Raw genomic sequence first — 15,433 nt, 5'->3', positions numbered from 1 at the left:
GGGCTGTGCCGCTGGACCCTACAGAACACCTACTGTATTAGGCCATTCTGCCAAGCCAGGGGGACATGGTAGCTCTACATAGTACATGGAAACAAACAAGGGAAGCTGCCTAAATAATAAGACAAAGAAACATGTCCCAAATGAAAGAACAGAACAGAACTCCAGAGAAAGAACTAACCATGGAGCAATCTACTAGATGCCTAGTTCAAAGCACTATTTATAAGGATGCTCAATGAAATTAGTGAGAACCTCAATGGCATAAAAAAAGACCAGTCAGAAATGAAGGATACACTGCTTGGCCTGTGGTGGCACAGCAGATAGAATGCCAACCTAGAATACTAAGGTCACTGGTTTGAAACCTGGGCTTGCCTGGTTAAGGCACATACAACAAGCAGCCAATGAACAGCTGGAGTGAAGCAACTACTTCCTGTTCCACACCTGTAAAATTAGTTTTTGTTTTTTTTTTTACAGAGACAGAGAGAGGGATAGATAGGGACAGACAGACAGGAACAGAGAGAGATGAGAAGCATCAATCATCAGTTTTTCGTTGCAACACCTTAGTTCTTCATTGATTGCTCTCTCATATGTACCTTGACCACGGGCCTTCAGCAGACCGGGTAACCCCTTGCTCGAGCCAGCGACCTTGGGTCCAAGCTAGTGAGCTTTTGCTCAAACCAGATGAGCCCGCACTCAAACTGGCGACTTCAGGGTCTCGAACCTGGGTCCTCAGCATCCTACTCTGACGCTCTATCCATTTTGCCACCGCCTGGTCAGGCAGTAAATAAAATCTTAAAAATAAAAAAATGAAAGAAAAAAGAGATGAAGGATACACTAACTGAAGTGAGAATAATTTATAGGGAACAAACAATAGAGTACATCAAGCCAAAAATCAAATCAGTGATCTAGAATATAAGGAAGCTAAAAACACCATATCAGAACAGCAAAAAGAAAAAAATCCAAAAAAATGAAGACAGTGTAAGGAGCCTCTGGGAGAGCTTCAGGTATAGCAACATTTGCATCATGGGGTGCTGGAAGAAAAAGTGAGAGAGAGCAAGAAATTGAAAACCTATTTGAAAAAATGACAGGTCTGACCAGGCGGTAGCACAGTGGGTAGAGCGTCAGACTGGGATGCAGAGAACCCAGGTTTGAAACCCCATGGTCGCCGGCTTGAGCACAGGCTAGTAGACATGACCCCATGGTTACTGGCTTGAGCCCAAGGTCACTGGCTTGAGCAAGGGGTCACTCGCTTTGCTGTAGGCCTCTGGTCAATGCACATACAATAAAGCAATCAATGAACAACTAAGGTGCTGCAATGAAGAATTGATGCTTCTCATCTCTCTCCCCTCCTTCTGTCCCTATCTGCCCCTCTCTCTGTCTCTGTCACACACAAAAAAAATAAATAAATAATGACAGAAAACTTACCTAACCTGGTGAAAGACATACAAGTCCAGAAGCACAGAGTCCCAAACAAGATGAACCTAAAAAGGCCCACACCAAGACACATCACAATTAACACACCAAAGGTTAAAAACAAAGAATCTTTAAAACAGCGAGAGAAAAGCAGTTACCTACAAGGGACCTCCCATAAGACTATTAGCTGACCTGGCCTGGTAGCTCAGTCCTGTAGGGCCTGGTCTCCATATGGCAAGGTTGCGGGTTTGATCCCCAGTAAGGGCACATGCAAGAATCAACCAATGCATGCATGATAGGTGGAACAATGTATTGATGTTTCTCTTTTGCTCAAAAAATAATTTTTTTTTTAATTAAAAAAGAAGACGATTCCCGGCCAGGGCACACAGGAGAAGCGCCCATTTGCTTCTCCACTCCCCCCCCTTCCTCTCTGTCTCTCTCTTCCCCTCCCGCAGCCAGGGCTCCATTGGAGCAAAGATGGCCCGGGCGCTGGGGATGGCTCCTTGGCCTCTGCCCCAGGCGCTAGAGTGGCTCTGGTCGTGACAGAGCGACGCCCGGAGGGACAGAGCATCGCCCCCTGGTGGGCAGAGCATCGCCCCTGGTGGGCGTGCCGGGTGGATCCCAGTTGGGCGCATGCGGGAGTCTGACTCTCCCCATTTCCAGCTTCAGAAAAATACCCAAAAAAAAAAAATTTTTTTTAATTTAAAAAAAGACTTTTTACCCTGGCCGGTTGGCTCAGTGGTAGATTGTCAGTCTGGTGTGCAAGAGTCCCGGGTTCAATTCCCGGCCAGGGTACACAGGAGAAGCGCCCATCTGCTTCTCCACCCCTCCCCCTCTCCTTCCTCTCTGTCTCTCTCTTCCCCTCCCGCAGCCAGGGCTCCACTGGAGCAAAGTTGGACTGGGCGCTGGGGATGACTCTATGACCTCTGCCTCCGGCGCTAGGATAGCTCTAGTTGCAACAGAGCAACTCCCCCTGGTGGGCATGCCGGGTGGATCCCGGTCGGGCGCATGTGGGAGTCTGTCTGACTGCCTCCCCATTTCCAACTTCAGAAAAATACAAAAAATAAAAATAAAATAATAATAATAATCATAAAAAAGAAGACTTTCAGCTGATTTCTCAACAGAAACTTTGCAGGCCAGAAGGCATTGGCAAGAAATATTCAAGGTCATGAAAAGTATATATAACCTTGACTTACAACAAAGATTATTCTACCCAGCGAAGCCATCATTTATAGTTGAAGGATATAAAAAGAGCTTCCCAGACAAGAAAAGCTCAAGAAGCCTGACCTGTGGTGGCGCAATGGATAAAGCATTGACCTGGAATGCTGAGGTCACCGGTTCAAAACCCTGGGCTTGCCTGGTCAAGGCACATATGGGAGTTGATGCTTCCTGCTCCTCTCTCCCCCTTCTCTCTCTCTCTCTCTCTCTCTCTCTCTCTCTCCTCTCAAAAAAATTAATAAAATAAAAATTTAAAAAAAAAAAAAAAAAAAAGATTAAAAAAAAAATTAAAAAAAAAAAAAAAAAAAAGAAAAGCTCAAGAAGCTCATCACCACCAAGTCAGTATTATATGAAATATTAAATAATCTTCCTTTTCTTTATTGATTGATTTTAGGATCAGCAGAAAGAGTGACACATTCATTTCCCATAGTTGTACATTCATTGGTCACTTCACAGGTCACGTTTTTTGTTTGTTTTTAGCAGGGGGGGATGAGAAGCAATTCTTTGTCGCACCTTAGTTGTTCATTGATCGCTTTCTCGTTTGTGCCTTGACTGGGGGGTGGGGGGATTTCAGCTGAGCCAGTGACCCCATGCTCAAGCTGGTGAGCCTATGCTTAAGCCGGCAACCTTAGGGTTTTGAACCTGGGTCCTCTGCGTCCCAGGCCAACGCTCTATCCACTGCAGCACCGCTTGCTCAGTCTTGTTCCCACCATTTGGCTGTTGAGAATCATGCTGTTCTGAGCGTCCACGTATAAGTTTCCTTGTGAACATGTGTTTACATTTCTCTTGGGGATATACCTGGGATTGAATTGCTGGGTCATAGGGTTAACACTGTTAGGAACTGCTAGGCTCCTCCACAGCAGTACCCTGTTTTATCTGCCAACACTGGGCTGTTTTGCAAAGTATGTGGTTCCCTCTCCTTTCAGTGCTAGAGACTAAAATGGGAGTACTGTATTTTGGGGTGGGCATGTTGATAATGCCACCCTAGAACCCCACCTGTCCTCCCATTGTCCCTTATGTATACCTCTGTTTGCAGTTTCCATGATGACATCCCCAAGGACTACAGACAAGTCTCTCTGACTGCCGTGAAGCAGCGATTTGAGGACAAGCGCTATGAAGAGATCAGCCAGGAAGAGGTGCCACCCTCCTACTCTTTGTCCTGGTTGCGGTGGGGACAGGCCCCTGCCTGCCCCTTGGGACCTATTCCCTCCCTCTGACTCCACTTCCTCTCAGGTGCTGAGCTACAGCCAAGTATGTGCGGCTCTGGGAGTGAAACAGGAGAGCCCAGAACCTCCACCTTTCCTCAGCTCAGGGGACATTCACGCCTTCCTTACCTCTCCCTCTGCAAGAAGAACTAAGAGGTTAGTAAGCCAGGGATCTAGAAGGGTACAGTGCAGTGTTGGCTTTTGCGTACTGGACCCTGGTTCCCTCATGACCCCTGCAACTGCCTGTGGCGCTCTGTCACCCCTTTTATACACAGGGGGCTCCTGAGGCATAACAGGGAGAAGGAAAAGGCCCCGTAAAAATTGAAGCTGTGTTGAGTCCAGGCCTTAGGCCCCTGGACCTGAGCTGCCCTGTCCTTCCATGTACTCTTTCTTGCTTTGACTGGTCTCCTCTGAGGAAAGATGGGCTTGGGCTTGAGCACAGGGTGAGCTCTGCGGCAGGCTCTGGTCCTGCCACGTACTGGTCATGGCGCCCTCCCTGGGCCCTCTACTCCATGATGTTGCCACCACTCCATGCATTCCAGCTGCAACCAGATTAGTGTCCTCAGCACCTCCCCTACTCACCCTCATCTCCACCCTAATCTGTGTGTATCCTGTTCACTTCGCTCTTCCCCACCTCAATGTCCTGGCTGTACACTCCTGGAATAACTTCCCTTCTCATCCACATGAAGAACTCTTACTGATTCTGCAAAGTCTAGATGAGCCAGAACTCTCACTGTGCCTCTGGTCCCGCCTCTGGGACTCCCGAGGGCAGGCACTGGGCAGCTTTGTCTTGTCTATCACCGTACACTAGGCCAGGGTGGGCAGGTGCCAGGGATCCAACACAGCTGCCTGTGACTCAGTTTCTGGCTCTTCTACCTCACAGGAAGCGGGAGAACAGCCTCCAGGAGGACAGGGGCAGCTTTGTCACCACGCCCACCGCAGAGCTGTCCAGCCAGGAGGAGACGTTACTGGGCAGCTTCCTGGACTGGAACCTGGACTACTGCTCTGGCTATGAGGGTGACCAAGAGAGTGAGGGCGAGAAGGAGGGCGAGGGTAAGTCCTATGGACATGAAACCCCCCAGGGGCTAGGCCAGAGGGGGCAGTGGGCAGAAGGGCAGCTCTTGTGAAGGGCCCCGGGCCTTACTTACAGAAAAACATGTCCAGCTACAGGTATATGTGAGCAAGCAGAGGCCCTAGGACACCACAGCAGGGGGTAGGCCAAGTCTGTATCCAGCCCCAGCCAGGCCTGTGTTAATAGAAGGACCTCACCAGGGTAGGGGAAGAGGAAGAGACCCTGTCTGGAGTTCACAATATGATCTTCCTAGAACATTGTGTGAGATGTGCTCCCCACTGCCCTGTTGGGCTCTGTGCCTCACAGACTCCTCCAAGGGAGGCTGCAGGAGGCCTCGCCCCCGTTTTCTCAGGCAGCTCCCTGCATAGAAAGCCCAATCCAGTTTCTGTCGATTTTCCAATTGCTTTCTTTTGTGTCCATTCAGGAAATTAGGTCAACTATTAGATGACCAGTTTGTTGTTACTTCCTACTGTCCCCTATGTCCTACTGGGTGTCATCCAGAGCCTGAAGGAGGCAATTCATCCTCCATTCCTTATCCTGAAGGAGATCAGTACAGGAAACTATCTGGCAAGGTTTACATATGTAGCCAAGTGAGCTGCATGACAGCTGAGCCCTGGGCCACCAGGGTCCCAACTAGACAGGGAGTCACCCTAGTACTGTCCATGGCCTGACCTCCCCTGACTTCTCCCGTAGTGACAGCTCCTAGCGGCGTCCTTGATGTCACTGTGGTGTACCTCAACCCAGAACAGCACTGCTGTCAAGAATCGAGTGATGAGGAGGCCTCTCTAGAGGACGAAGAGTGCCAGGACCTGCATACCATGATGCCGAACACCCAGCCGCCTCTGGCCGCAGGGCCCAAGGCCCCTCTCTGTGGTGGCAGGGAATGGGGCAAGGACATGATAACCTCAGGGTACTCTTCCATCAGCAGCGTGAGCCCCACAAACTCCTCGGATGGCAGCCCTCCCCATTCTACCTCAGTACTGTCCCCAGGCAGTGACTTGAACACACAGCCTTGCCACCATCATGCCAGAAAGTCGTGTTTACAGTGTCGTGCCCCAAGTTCCCCAGAAAGCAGTGTTCCCCAGCAACAGGTGAAAAGGAAAAACCTGTCGGCCCCCATCCAGGAGGAGCAGGACACGAACTTGTGCTTCCTGAAGCTGTGAGTGTGTCAGTGTTTGCCACAGTGAATGCTGGCAGGAAGAGGGCTGCTGATGCACTAGTGAGGCCTGGGGGCATGGGAGGTGGGTGATGTGTAGACCCCCCAGTGGGGGGGAGGCCTCAAACAGGGAACAGAGCACTTGAGGCACTAAGTCTTTCACCAGGGGAGTCCCATTTGAGCCATTAGAATGTCTAAATCAGAAGAAAAATTCAGATCCTTCTCTGAAAAGTTTAATCTCAAAGCCAAACACCATGTAAAACCTATTTCTCTGTCTCTCCTTTCACCACACACACCCTGTGTTGTTTCTGCTTTCTAGGAAGGTTTAAGCCCACGACCTGATAACCACAGCCCCACTGAACCCCTCTCCTGGGAGCCAACAGCTTTCACAATTCATACATGATCCAGGTAGCCTGGCACAGCGTCCTCCCTCCCCACAGCTATCTGGTTTGGGGTTCTAAGGGGAGCTGAGAACTCTGAACACAGGTCTGTCTCCATGCCCACCTTACCTGCCCTGGTCAGCTACTCCTTCCTCCCAAGGCAGAGGGTCCCATGGTGAGGGAGCCCTGACCTATGCATTGTAAGGGACTGCATGTGATAGCCAAGCGTGATGGCCCTGACTTTTTAAAGGCCAGGTTCTCAATGTGGTCATAGGCTCCCTCCCTCCTACATTCCCAGCTCATTTTCGAAATCTGTCCCTCCTTCCAAAGTGATCTATCTGTGTCCCCAACAGATAGTGTCTGTATGAACATCTCTTTGTGCTGAATTTCTGGGCCATTTCTTTTCCTGTATTTCTATCTTCTAAGATGAAAACAAAAATTTCAAATAGAAGGTATTAACATTTAAAAAAAATAGATTCTTTAACATTATTTAGCTAAAACAAGAAAATCTGATTCAAACCCCTCAAAGCTATCCTAACTCTGTTTATGCAAAAAGAATTTTCCTGGAGAGGTTAGCCAGGAAATTAAGAGTCATTTATAAATGAGGTGACCCAGAGGCAGAAGAGCAAGATTCAGAGGATCTGTCCTTGCCTGTGGGGCAAGGGTAGGTCTGCTGTGTGTTCCTGAGAATAACTAGCCCAGAGACTTGGGCTCCCCCCTCCCTTGGGGGCAGCAGCCAAAACACCAGAGCAATCTGCCCAATAGTGACCCTGACCTCTCCCCAGTTGGGTTGGCCACTGACACTTGCCGTGCTACAATAGCTTTTGTTTCCTCTCAAAATGTCAGAACCACTTGGCCAGGGGTGTTCCCCAAATGCTCTTGAACCGGAACTACAGTAATGTGGAGATGCTGACTCAGAAGTGGCTTTTCTGGGTGGGTGTAGGTGTGTGCGTGTGTATGTGTCTATCTATGTCCCCACGGGAGCTGTCTTTGCTACTGTAAGAGAATTCTGACCACCTGGCATGTGGTTGAGGTAAGGGGACCCTGGTGTTAGGATTGTAGACCTCTTGTCAACTGTGTACCTGTAAGATGGGGCAAGAATACCTACCTCACAGGGGTGTTGTGAGGATTAAATGTGATGAGGATAGTGAAAGCTGAGTGACGTGTATATCTGAACTGCCTTTTTGTTTTTGTTTTTTTAATTGTTATTTATTGATTTTAGAGCGAGGGTAGAGAGAAAGAGAGACAGAAACATCAGTTCACTTCTGTATGTGCCCTGACTAGGGACAGAACTAGTGGCAACCTTTGTTTACTGGGACCACACCCACCAACTGAGCTATCAGGCCAAGGCTGAACTGCCTTCTTGTTACTTCATTTTCTACTTTTTAGAGGAGGGGAGATAGTGAGAGACTCCCACATGCACCCCGACCAGGATCTACCTGGGCAACCCTTGTCTGGGGCCAATGCTTGGACCAACTGAGCTAGCCTCAGCGCCCAGGGCCCATGCTCAAACCAATCAAGCCACTGGATGCGAGAGGGGAAGAAAGAGAGAAGCGGGAGAGGGAGGGGAAGAGAAGCAGATGGTCGCTTCTCCTGTGTGCCCTAACCAGGAATCGAACCAGGGATATCTGCACGCTGGGCCTATGCTCTATCCACTAAGCCAGCTGGGCAGGGCCTGTTGTTACTTCCTACTGTCACTCAAGTCACTTTGGGGCACTTGTCATGGCTTCTTATCAAAATCTCAACTCTCCACCTGACCAGGTGGTGGTGTAGTGAATAGAGTGTCAGACTGGGATGCAGAGGAGCCAGGTTTGAAACCCTAAGGTTGCTGGTTTGAGCACAGTGTGGCTGGCTTGAGCATGGGATCACAGACGTGACCCCATGGTCGCTGGCTTGAAGCCCAAGATCTCTGGCTTGAGCAAGGGGTCACTAGCTCTGCTGTAGCCCCTCCCAGTCAAGGCTCGTACGAGAAAGCAATCACTGAACAACTAAGGTGCTGCAATGAAGAATTGGTGCTTCTCATCTATCAATGAACAACTAAGGTGCTGCAATGAATTGGTGCTTCTCATCTACCAATGAACAACTAAGGTGCTGCAATGAAGAATTGGTGCTTCTCATCTCTCTCCCTTACTGTCTGTCTGTCCCTATTTGTTCCTCTCTCTGTCTCTGTCACAAAAAAAAAAAGTCTCAACTCTGGGTGGACCCATGTCTGCCTTCTCCCAACCTGTGGGAGAAAACTACTCCAGTGGAACCTAAAACTGCCTGATCACAGTGTGGGTTCTCCCTGTGTCTCCCTAAGTTCTAACAATCAGCTTGGTGACCTGAGTGGTGTGGTCTCTTAAGTACTGATGGGTGCGTTTTCCTCTCCCCTCCTACCTTACAGAGAACGTCATTTTTGGCAGGAATGGCATCACCTTCCCCCCATTAGGCATGAAACCAGGCCACTGCCGATGGAGGGGCCACCCTAAAAGCAAGCTCTGCCCGGGTCCCAACCCTCTTCCCCTTCTCTGTCTGACCCCCTCAACTCTCTCTCCTATGTTGCAGCACCTCCCTTTTAGTGACTACAGTATGAACAGCTCTCCATCTGGAAACAACCCTGCCTCCAAGATTTGTTGTCCTTTCGGCTACCCCCAAATCTCTATTCTTATCTCCAATTACACTGGACCTTGTCCGCATCACTCCTCCAACCCAGGGTGTTCATTTAGTCACTGCACACCCCATCCCCCATCCCTTGGACATCCTAGTAAAGCCTTCCACTTCTTTGACACCGGGCTCTGCTGTCCCTCCACCTCTCTGAGCTCGTTCTTCCTTCATCCATTCCTCCACTGTCTCTGACTATGCACACCTGTTCCACCTTGGGCCATCTTGCTTCAGCCCTCACTGCCCAGGTGCCTTCCTAATGCCTCCCCTCGATGTCATCACTTCACCAGTATGTCCAGAAGTGAATCCCCTCCATGCTCACTCCCCGCCCCCACCTCGCTTCCAACACACACTTCATCCTCATCTCTAGCGACTGTGGCCAGTAAATACCGACTGGGCCACTCCCCAGGTCAACAAGGTAGGTGGGCCCTAATTCAGAGTACCTTCAATAAGGACAAAGACGAAGCGATCACAGATGCCACCATCTACCCAGTTACTCACGCCAGAAGCCTGCGCGGCACCCCAGGCCATGGTACCTAGCTCAGGGAGGGAGGGAGCGCCGGGTGCGCCGGAGTGGGGTGGCGGTGGGGGGCTCTGGGCTCAGGATTGGGTAGCTCGTCGGAAAGGGGCGGGCTTATATCCCGGAAGGGGTGGGGCTTTCCTGCGGCGGCAATTCCTGAAGAGTGGCTGCCGCTTTCATGCTGCCCGCGCACTGCTCGCGCCGGTGTGGCCCGTGCGACAGAGGAGTCTGGGAGGGAGCGGGAGAGGGAGCAGGAATGGGAGCGAGCGAGGCCCGAGGGAGGCTTTCCCGGGTCTGAGCTGCCCATCTGTCCTTCCCAGGCTGATGGCCGAGCTGCGGGACGCCCTGGACACCTGTGCGGAGCGACAGCGACAACTGGAGCGGAGCCTGCGAGTCTCCCGGCGGCTGCTCCGGGCCTGGTACGCGGACTCTGGGACCACCTGCTAGACCTCCCTCCCTCGGGCCCTCAGAACCCCTCCCAGAACCCCGGACCCAGAGGCCGGGCCCAGCGCCCACTTCCGAGTTACCGGTTGTCGGTACTTCCCCCTTTCCTTGAAGGTTCTGAGGATGGGGTTTTGCTTCGAAGCCAGGCGACCCCGCGGAGTCTGTTGGGCCTAGGTTCCGCTTCCTGGCCGTGTGCCACGGCTACCCTGTGTCTTCGCAGGGAACCAGCCGAGACCCCGGCTCCAGAGCCAACTCCAGGGCCAAAAACTAATGAAGAGGTCCTGCCTCCAGGTAAACCTCCGCCACCCGCCTCCAGGTGCTGCCCCTGACCAGTCTCCTGGCATGCAGGATTCTCCTGGGGACAGTGGTGAAAGCTCACTACGCCTGGGCTTTTACAGCATGCACACCCTGCCCCCAAGACCTCAAGGAGCTGGAGTTGCTGACCCAGGCACTGGAGAAAGCTGTGCAGGTGCGAAGAGGCATTTCGAAGACTGGAGACAAGGCCTCCAGCCTGAAGTCTGGGTCCATTGCTACTCATGCTACCACAGCCTCTGCCCCACCCCGGGCTTCTGAAAGAAAACCCCCCAGGGGCATAGGCCAGACCACCACGCCTGCTTCCCGCCTCCCTAAACCCAGGCTTCTGTCAGCGGGGGATCAGACCTGTATACGGAGAAGGCCCCACACTGCCAAGCCTGGACAAAGCCTCAGAGACCAACCAGTAGCCCCCTCAGCTGCCCCTCAGGCGCCAGAAGCTTTCAGACTGAAAGAGAAGGGGTAGGTTTCTGATACCCTCACTGGAGGAACTGCTCTTTGCCCGATCAGACCCTGGCCAGCAGCTGTAGTCTGGGACTTGGGGTGTCAGGGAGGGCAGGGCATTGAGGTGGGTGTGGGTTCTAGAGTGCCACCCATGAGGCCCATGGCCTGAAGCTGGAACAGCTGGGTATAAATGTGCCCAGTTTGACAAGCTAGAGCCTGTTCCACTCTCCTCCCTTGGCTGTCCAGTGTCCTGTTCAGTTATCTACTCAACCCAGGGGCTCCAGATGGGCTCTGCTTGTGGTACTCGCTCTTCTCTCTGCCAGAGCAGACCTGGACTGAGCTGGCTCACATGATCACTCTGGAGGCCCTGTTGTGGGGGGGAGGGGTACTAAGTCTCACCCCTGAGTGGGCTATGAGCAAGGTACAGGGTCTGCAGCCCCAGGGTGAAGCGACGTTTTTCTGAGCACTGGCTTTCCTGACAGGACCCTGTTGCAGCTGCCCATGGCCTTCAGGAAGGCGGCTTCTCAGAACTCCCGGTGAGGCTGAGTCCTGTGACTGGGTGGGGGTGATGGGGAGACCAGAGGAATGTAGAAAGCAGGGAAGCCAAGGCTTCCCACCAGTTTGGGGGCATGTTGGTAAGACTTTTCCAAAAGATCCCTCTACTTTCTTTGTTAGGTAGGGACACTATTAAGAGAGTCTGCCCAGGGCCCTGCCCGGTTGGCTCAGTGGTAGAGCGTCGGCCTGGTATGCAGGAGTCCTGGGTTTGATTCTGGCCAGGGCACACAGGAGAAGCACCCATCTGCTTCTCCACCCCTCCTCCTCTCCTTCCTCTCTGTCTCTCTCTTCCCCTCCCGCAGCCAGGGCTCCATTGGAGCAAAGGTGGCCCAGGTGCTGAGGATGGCTCCCTGGCCTCTGCCTCAGGCGCTAGAATGGCTCTGGTTGCAACAGAGCAACGTCCCAGATGGGCAGAGCATCGCCCCCTGGTGGGCATGCCGGGTGGATCCCAGTTGAGCACATATCTGACTGCCTCCCCATTTCCAACTTCAGAAAAATACCAAAAAAAAAAAAAGAGAGAGAGAGAGTCTGCCCAGCTCAGACTGCCATAGTGGCCTTAGACTCAGTGGGTTTTGAGGCCCCCAGCTCAGCTGCTTACTTGTAGTCTGCAAGACTTTGAGCAAGGCACCTGGTGTCTATGAGTCCCAGTTTGTCTTCCACATGCAGGTGATGATAATATTGGTAGCTCTGTAGAGATGTTAACCAAAGTGGTTCCTTTCAGGTTATGCACTGTGCCTGGTACAGAGCCAGCACCCAGAGCTCTGACCAGTCATCATAGTTACCAGTCACTGCTGGCCCCTTTCCCCTTCTTCCTGGAATTCTCTCCTAGTATTTTCCAGATTGGGTCAGCTAGCTGGCCAGTGTCCTCTTAGTTCCCTAAAGGCTCCCAAGGCCCTTCCTGGCACTCAGAAGCCCAGGCTGGGGCCCCTGTTCTGGCCCATACCTACTTCCTGAGGCCCCCAGCTGGCTGGAATAATGATCCCTCCCTGGTTCCTGGGGTACCCATGTCTACATCCCAGCCTGTGGGCCCAGCTCAGCTCTACACAGACCAGCGACTCCGTGGATGCCACTGTGTTCTCCAAAACCCAGTTCCTCCAGAAAATGCAGATGACTGTATCCTTACTGGATTTGCTAGGGGATTAGGGGGAAGTGTCTGCTTCTACACTTGGTGAATTTGAGGAGCAACTCCAGGAAGGTCCAGAGCCACTTGCAAACCCCATCTTTGTGGGTGGGGGAGAGCTCACCACAGGGGACTTTCCCTGACCTGTGTCCAGTCTGGCTGGCCCAGCTCTGGGCTCAGTGCTGCAGAGGTGGAGGCAGAAGTGGGGTGCCTGCAGAAGGCCTCCTCGCTACTGAGACTGCGAATGAGGGAAGAGCTCACAACAGGTCAGTGGGCCCTGATACAGGTCTTAGGGTGGGGAAGGCTACAGGACCAACATGGACTCAGCCTGCCCTCCTTGACTCTTATAGACCCTACAGACTGGATGCAGGAGTACCGCTGCCTGCTTACCTTGGAGGGGCTGCAGGCCATGGTGGGGCAGTGTCTCCATAGGCTACAGGAGCTGCAGGCGGGTGAGACTCCACCCCCACTGGTACTGCAGTCTGGGAGGGGATCAAGCCCCTCTGGCTACAGGGCAGGATTTGGGCCTTTAATAACAACCGAAGAGCTCTCCCCAGTTGTCCCATGGGACCAGTCTGGACAGTTCCCCCATCCCATTCCCTCTCCCTACATACAGAGCCCCACCACTCTAAAGAGTTTGTTTATTTGTCCAGTTATTGAAAAAGTAGCATGTGAGAATCAGAGAGGTACTGGCAGATAACTGACCTAGCCTTGCAAGAGATGACTAGACAATAGGGCTTTATCCAAGAGGCAAATGGAGACTTTGCAACTTTGTACCCCTTAGAGGAGAGTGGGGAGGAAGTGCCTAGCTGCAACCCCATGAGGCCACATCCTCCTGTCCTCACAGCAGTGGTGGAACAGCCACTGAAGCCATGGCCTGAGGGAAGACTTCCCAGGGCTTCATTGCCCTGTGGAGGAAGAGCAGACCCCATCTGGGGCCCCCAGCTGCTTCTCTACTCCAGCACCGAGGAGCTGCAGACCCTGGCGGCCCTCAGGCTTCGAGTGGGCATGCTGGACCAGCAGATCCACCTGGAAAAGGTATTTCTAGAGTAAGAGGTGGGGAGTAGGTGGCTGGGTGCCAGGAGAGAGGGAGCCATGAGAAGATTCTGGGTCTGGAGCCTTGTGAGGCTTATGAACCTTTCTCTGCTCCCCACCGTAGCCCCCAGGAAGATGGGAGCCTCTGGGCTTGTGCACTTGCCAGCACCAGCCAGGCCTTGGGGCTGCAGCAGAGAGCTAGGAGCTTTTGGAGGAGGGAGAGGCTGGAGCATGGTGCCTCAAAGCCTGCCCTGGGATTGCCACACTCCCTGGGCCCTCCTATGGGGGCTCTGGACTAGCTGTCTGGGACAAGGCCTCTCTGCAACTACGCTGACTCTACATCTCTCCACCAGGTCCTGATGGCAGAGCTCCTCCCCTTGGTGAGCACACGGGAGCCACTGGGACCGCCCAGGCTGGCGCTGTTCCGGGCTGTGCACAGCCTTCTCTGTGAGGGAGGCCATCATTTCCTCACCATCCTGCGAGATGAGCCTGATGACTGAACCCTTGCTGTGTCAGGGCAAGCTGGGGAGAGCACCCCCTCTCTAGTCCGAGTTAATGAACAAGGATTGGGGAGATTCTCACTGATGGCAGTGGCCTAGGCCAAGATGCCTGGCCACCCGGGGAGACCAGGTTTCCAAGGGGCATGGACAGCCCCCTGGCTCTTCCTGAGGACATAGGTCCCTTCTCACAGCTGCTAAATCTGGTCAACTGGGCCCTCCAGTGGCTTGGGGAGACCAGAAACCCATGGAGAGCTTTTCTTAGCTACCTCTGTTTTCTCTCACTTTAATTTTTCCACTGATTTGAGAGAGAGGGGCATTAGCTCGGCCCACTTAGTTGTTCCATTTAGTTGTGCACTCATTGGTTGCTTCTTGTATGTGCCCTTACCCTCAGCTTGCCAGTACAATGCTCTATCCACTGAGTACTTGGTCAGGGCTGTTTTTTCTCAGTTTAGGCTTACAAGCTGCTTATGTGACATTAAAACTACTTAAGTACTCTCTAAAAATCAATAAATAAAATATTTTTTAAAAAACTACTTAAGTATATATATTTATCATACCAAAATGGGATTTGATGCATATTTTGGTTTACTTTGTGTTTTTGTTTTCCAAAAATTTATCAAGTGTTTTTTACCAAGACCTCCAACAGGGAACAGGTCCTTTACTCATCACCCCTCATCTGCTCTTCTATTACTTCTTCTGGGGCTCCCACCTCCCCTTTTGAAGGAATCATTACTTTGGAAGGCAAGAGGTCAAGGGCATGGCCTCTGATTTTAAACCAGTCACATATTGGGTTTACACTGACTGTTGGCTGCTTTGGGACTTTCAGCAAGATTCTTGCCTGACCAGTGGTGGCGTAGTGGATAAAGTGTTGACCTGGAATTCCGAGGATGCTGGTTCAAAACCCTGGGCTTGCCTGGTCAAGGCACATGTGGGAGTTGATGCCTCCTGCTCCTCCCCTTCCCTCTCTCCCTTTCTCTCTCCTCTGTAAAATGAATAAATAATAAATTTTTTAAAAGATTCTTAAAGACTCTGAGCCTCAAATCTCAGCGTTGTCACCACTGTTACACTGGGGGGAGTGGTTATTAGCCTGGGGTGAAGATAAATGAGATACAAGATGCTTCACAGCCCTGGGCCCTGGTGAGGGAGGCTGTGGCATTCTTTAAATCAGGGATCGGGAACCTTTTTGGCTGAGAGAGCCATGAACGCCACATATATATATATATATTTTTTTTCTGAAGCTGGAAACGGGGAGAGACAGACTCCCGCATGCGCCCGACCGGGATCCACCCGGCACGCCCACCAGGGGGCGATGCTCTGCCCCTCCGGGGCGTCGCTCTGCCGCTACCAGAGCCACTCTAGCGCCTGGGGCAGAGGCCAAGGAGCCATCCCCAACATCCGGGCCATCTTTGCTCCAATGGAGAC

General features: G+C 52.1%; 2 protein-coding genes across 5 annotated transcripts in view; both read left to right on the top strand.

Moving 5' to 3' along the window:
- Positions 1–7,583, top strand: part of CCNF (cyclin F) — a 31,202-nt gene extending 23,619 nt beyond the window's left edge. Inside the window, exons 14-17 of the mRNA XM_066275212.1 lie at positions 3,665–3,764; positions 3,862–3,989; positions 4,717–4,886; positions 5,599–7,583. Of these exons, the coding sequence (XP_066131309.1) occupies positions 3,665–3,764; positions 3,862–3,989; positions 4,717–4,886; positions 5,599–6,068 (868 nt within the window). The 3' untranslated portion in view covers positions 6,069–7,583. The remainder of the gene's footprint in view (positions 1–3,664; positions 3,765–3,861; positions 3,990–4,716; positions 4,887–5,598) is intronic.
- Positions 7,584–9,745: 2,162 nt separating this feature from the next.
- TEDC2 (tubulin epsilon and delta complex 2) lies at positions 9,746–15,028 on the top strand. 4 transcript variants are annotated; one of them, XM_066275211.1, is made up of 10 exons: positions 9,746–9,805; positions 9,922–10,020; positions 10,266–10,336; positions 10,444–10,819; positions 11,284–11,337; positions 12,376–12,469; positions 12,631–12,742; positions 12,827–12,928; positions 13,324–13,514; positions 13,865–15,028. In XM_066275211.1, exons 1-10 carry the CDS (start codon positions 9,780–9,782, stop codon positions 14,009–14,011), a joined length of 1,272 nt encoding a protein of 423 aa, XP_066131308.1. In that variant the 5' UTR covers positions 9,746–9,779; the 3' UTR covers positions 14,012–15,028. The 4 variants fall into 4 exon arrangements, with proteins under 4 accessions (XP_066131308.1, XP_066131305.1, XP_066131307.1 ...); XM_066275208.1 differs by having other exon boundaries at positions 13,261–13,514; XM_066275210.1 differs by having other exon boundaries at positions 9,753–9,814; positions 13,327–13,514.
- Positions 15,029–15,433: the final 405 nt, after the last annotated feature.

The sequence above is a fragment of the Saccopteryx bilineata genome, chromosome 4 (genome assembly GCF_036850765.1).
Source record: "Saccopteryx bilineata isolate mSacBil1 chromosome 4, mSacBil1_pri_phased_curated, whole genome shotgun sequence".
NCBI lineage: Eukaryota > Metazoa > Chordata > Mammalia > Chiroptera > Emballonuridae > Saccopteryx > Saccopteryx bilineata.
Note: the sequence above shows the minus strand (reverse complement) of the source record. Positions and strands in the feature narration are given on the sequence as shown.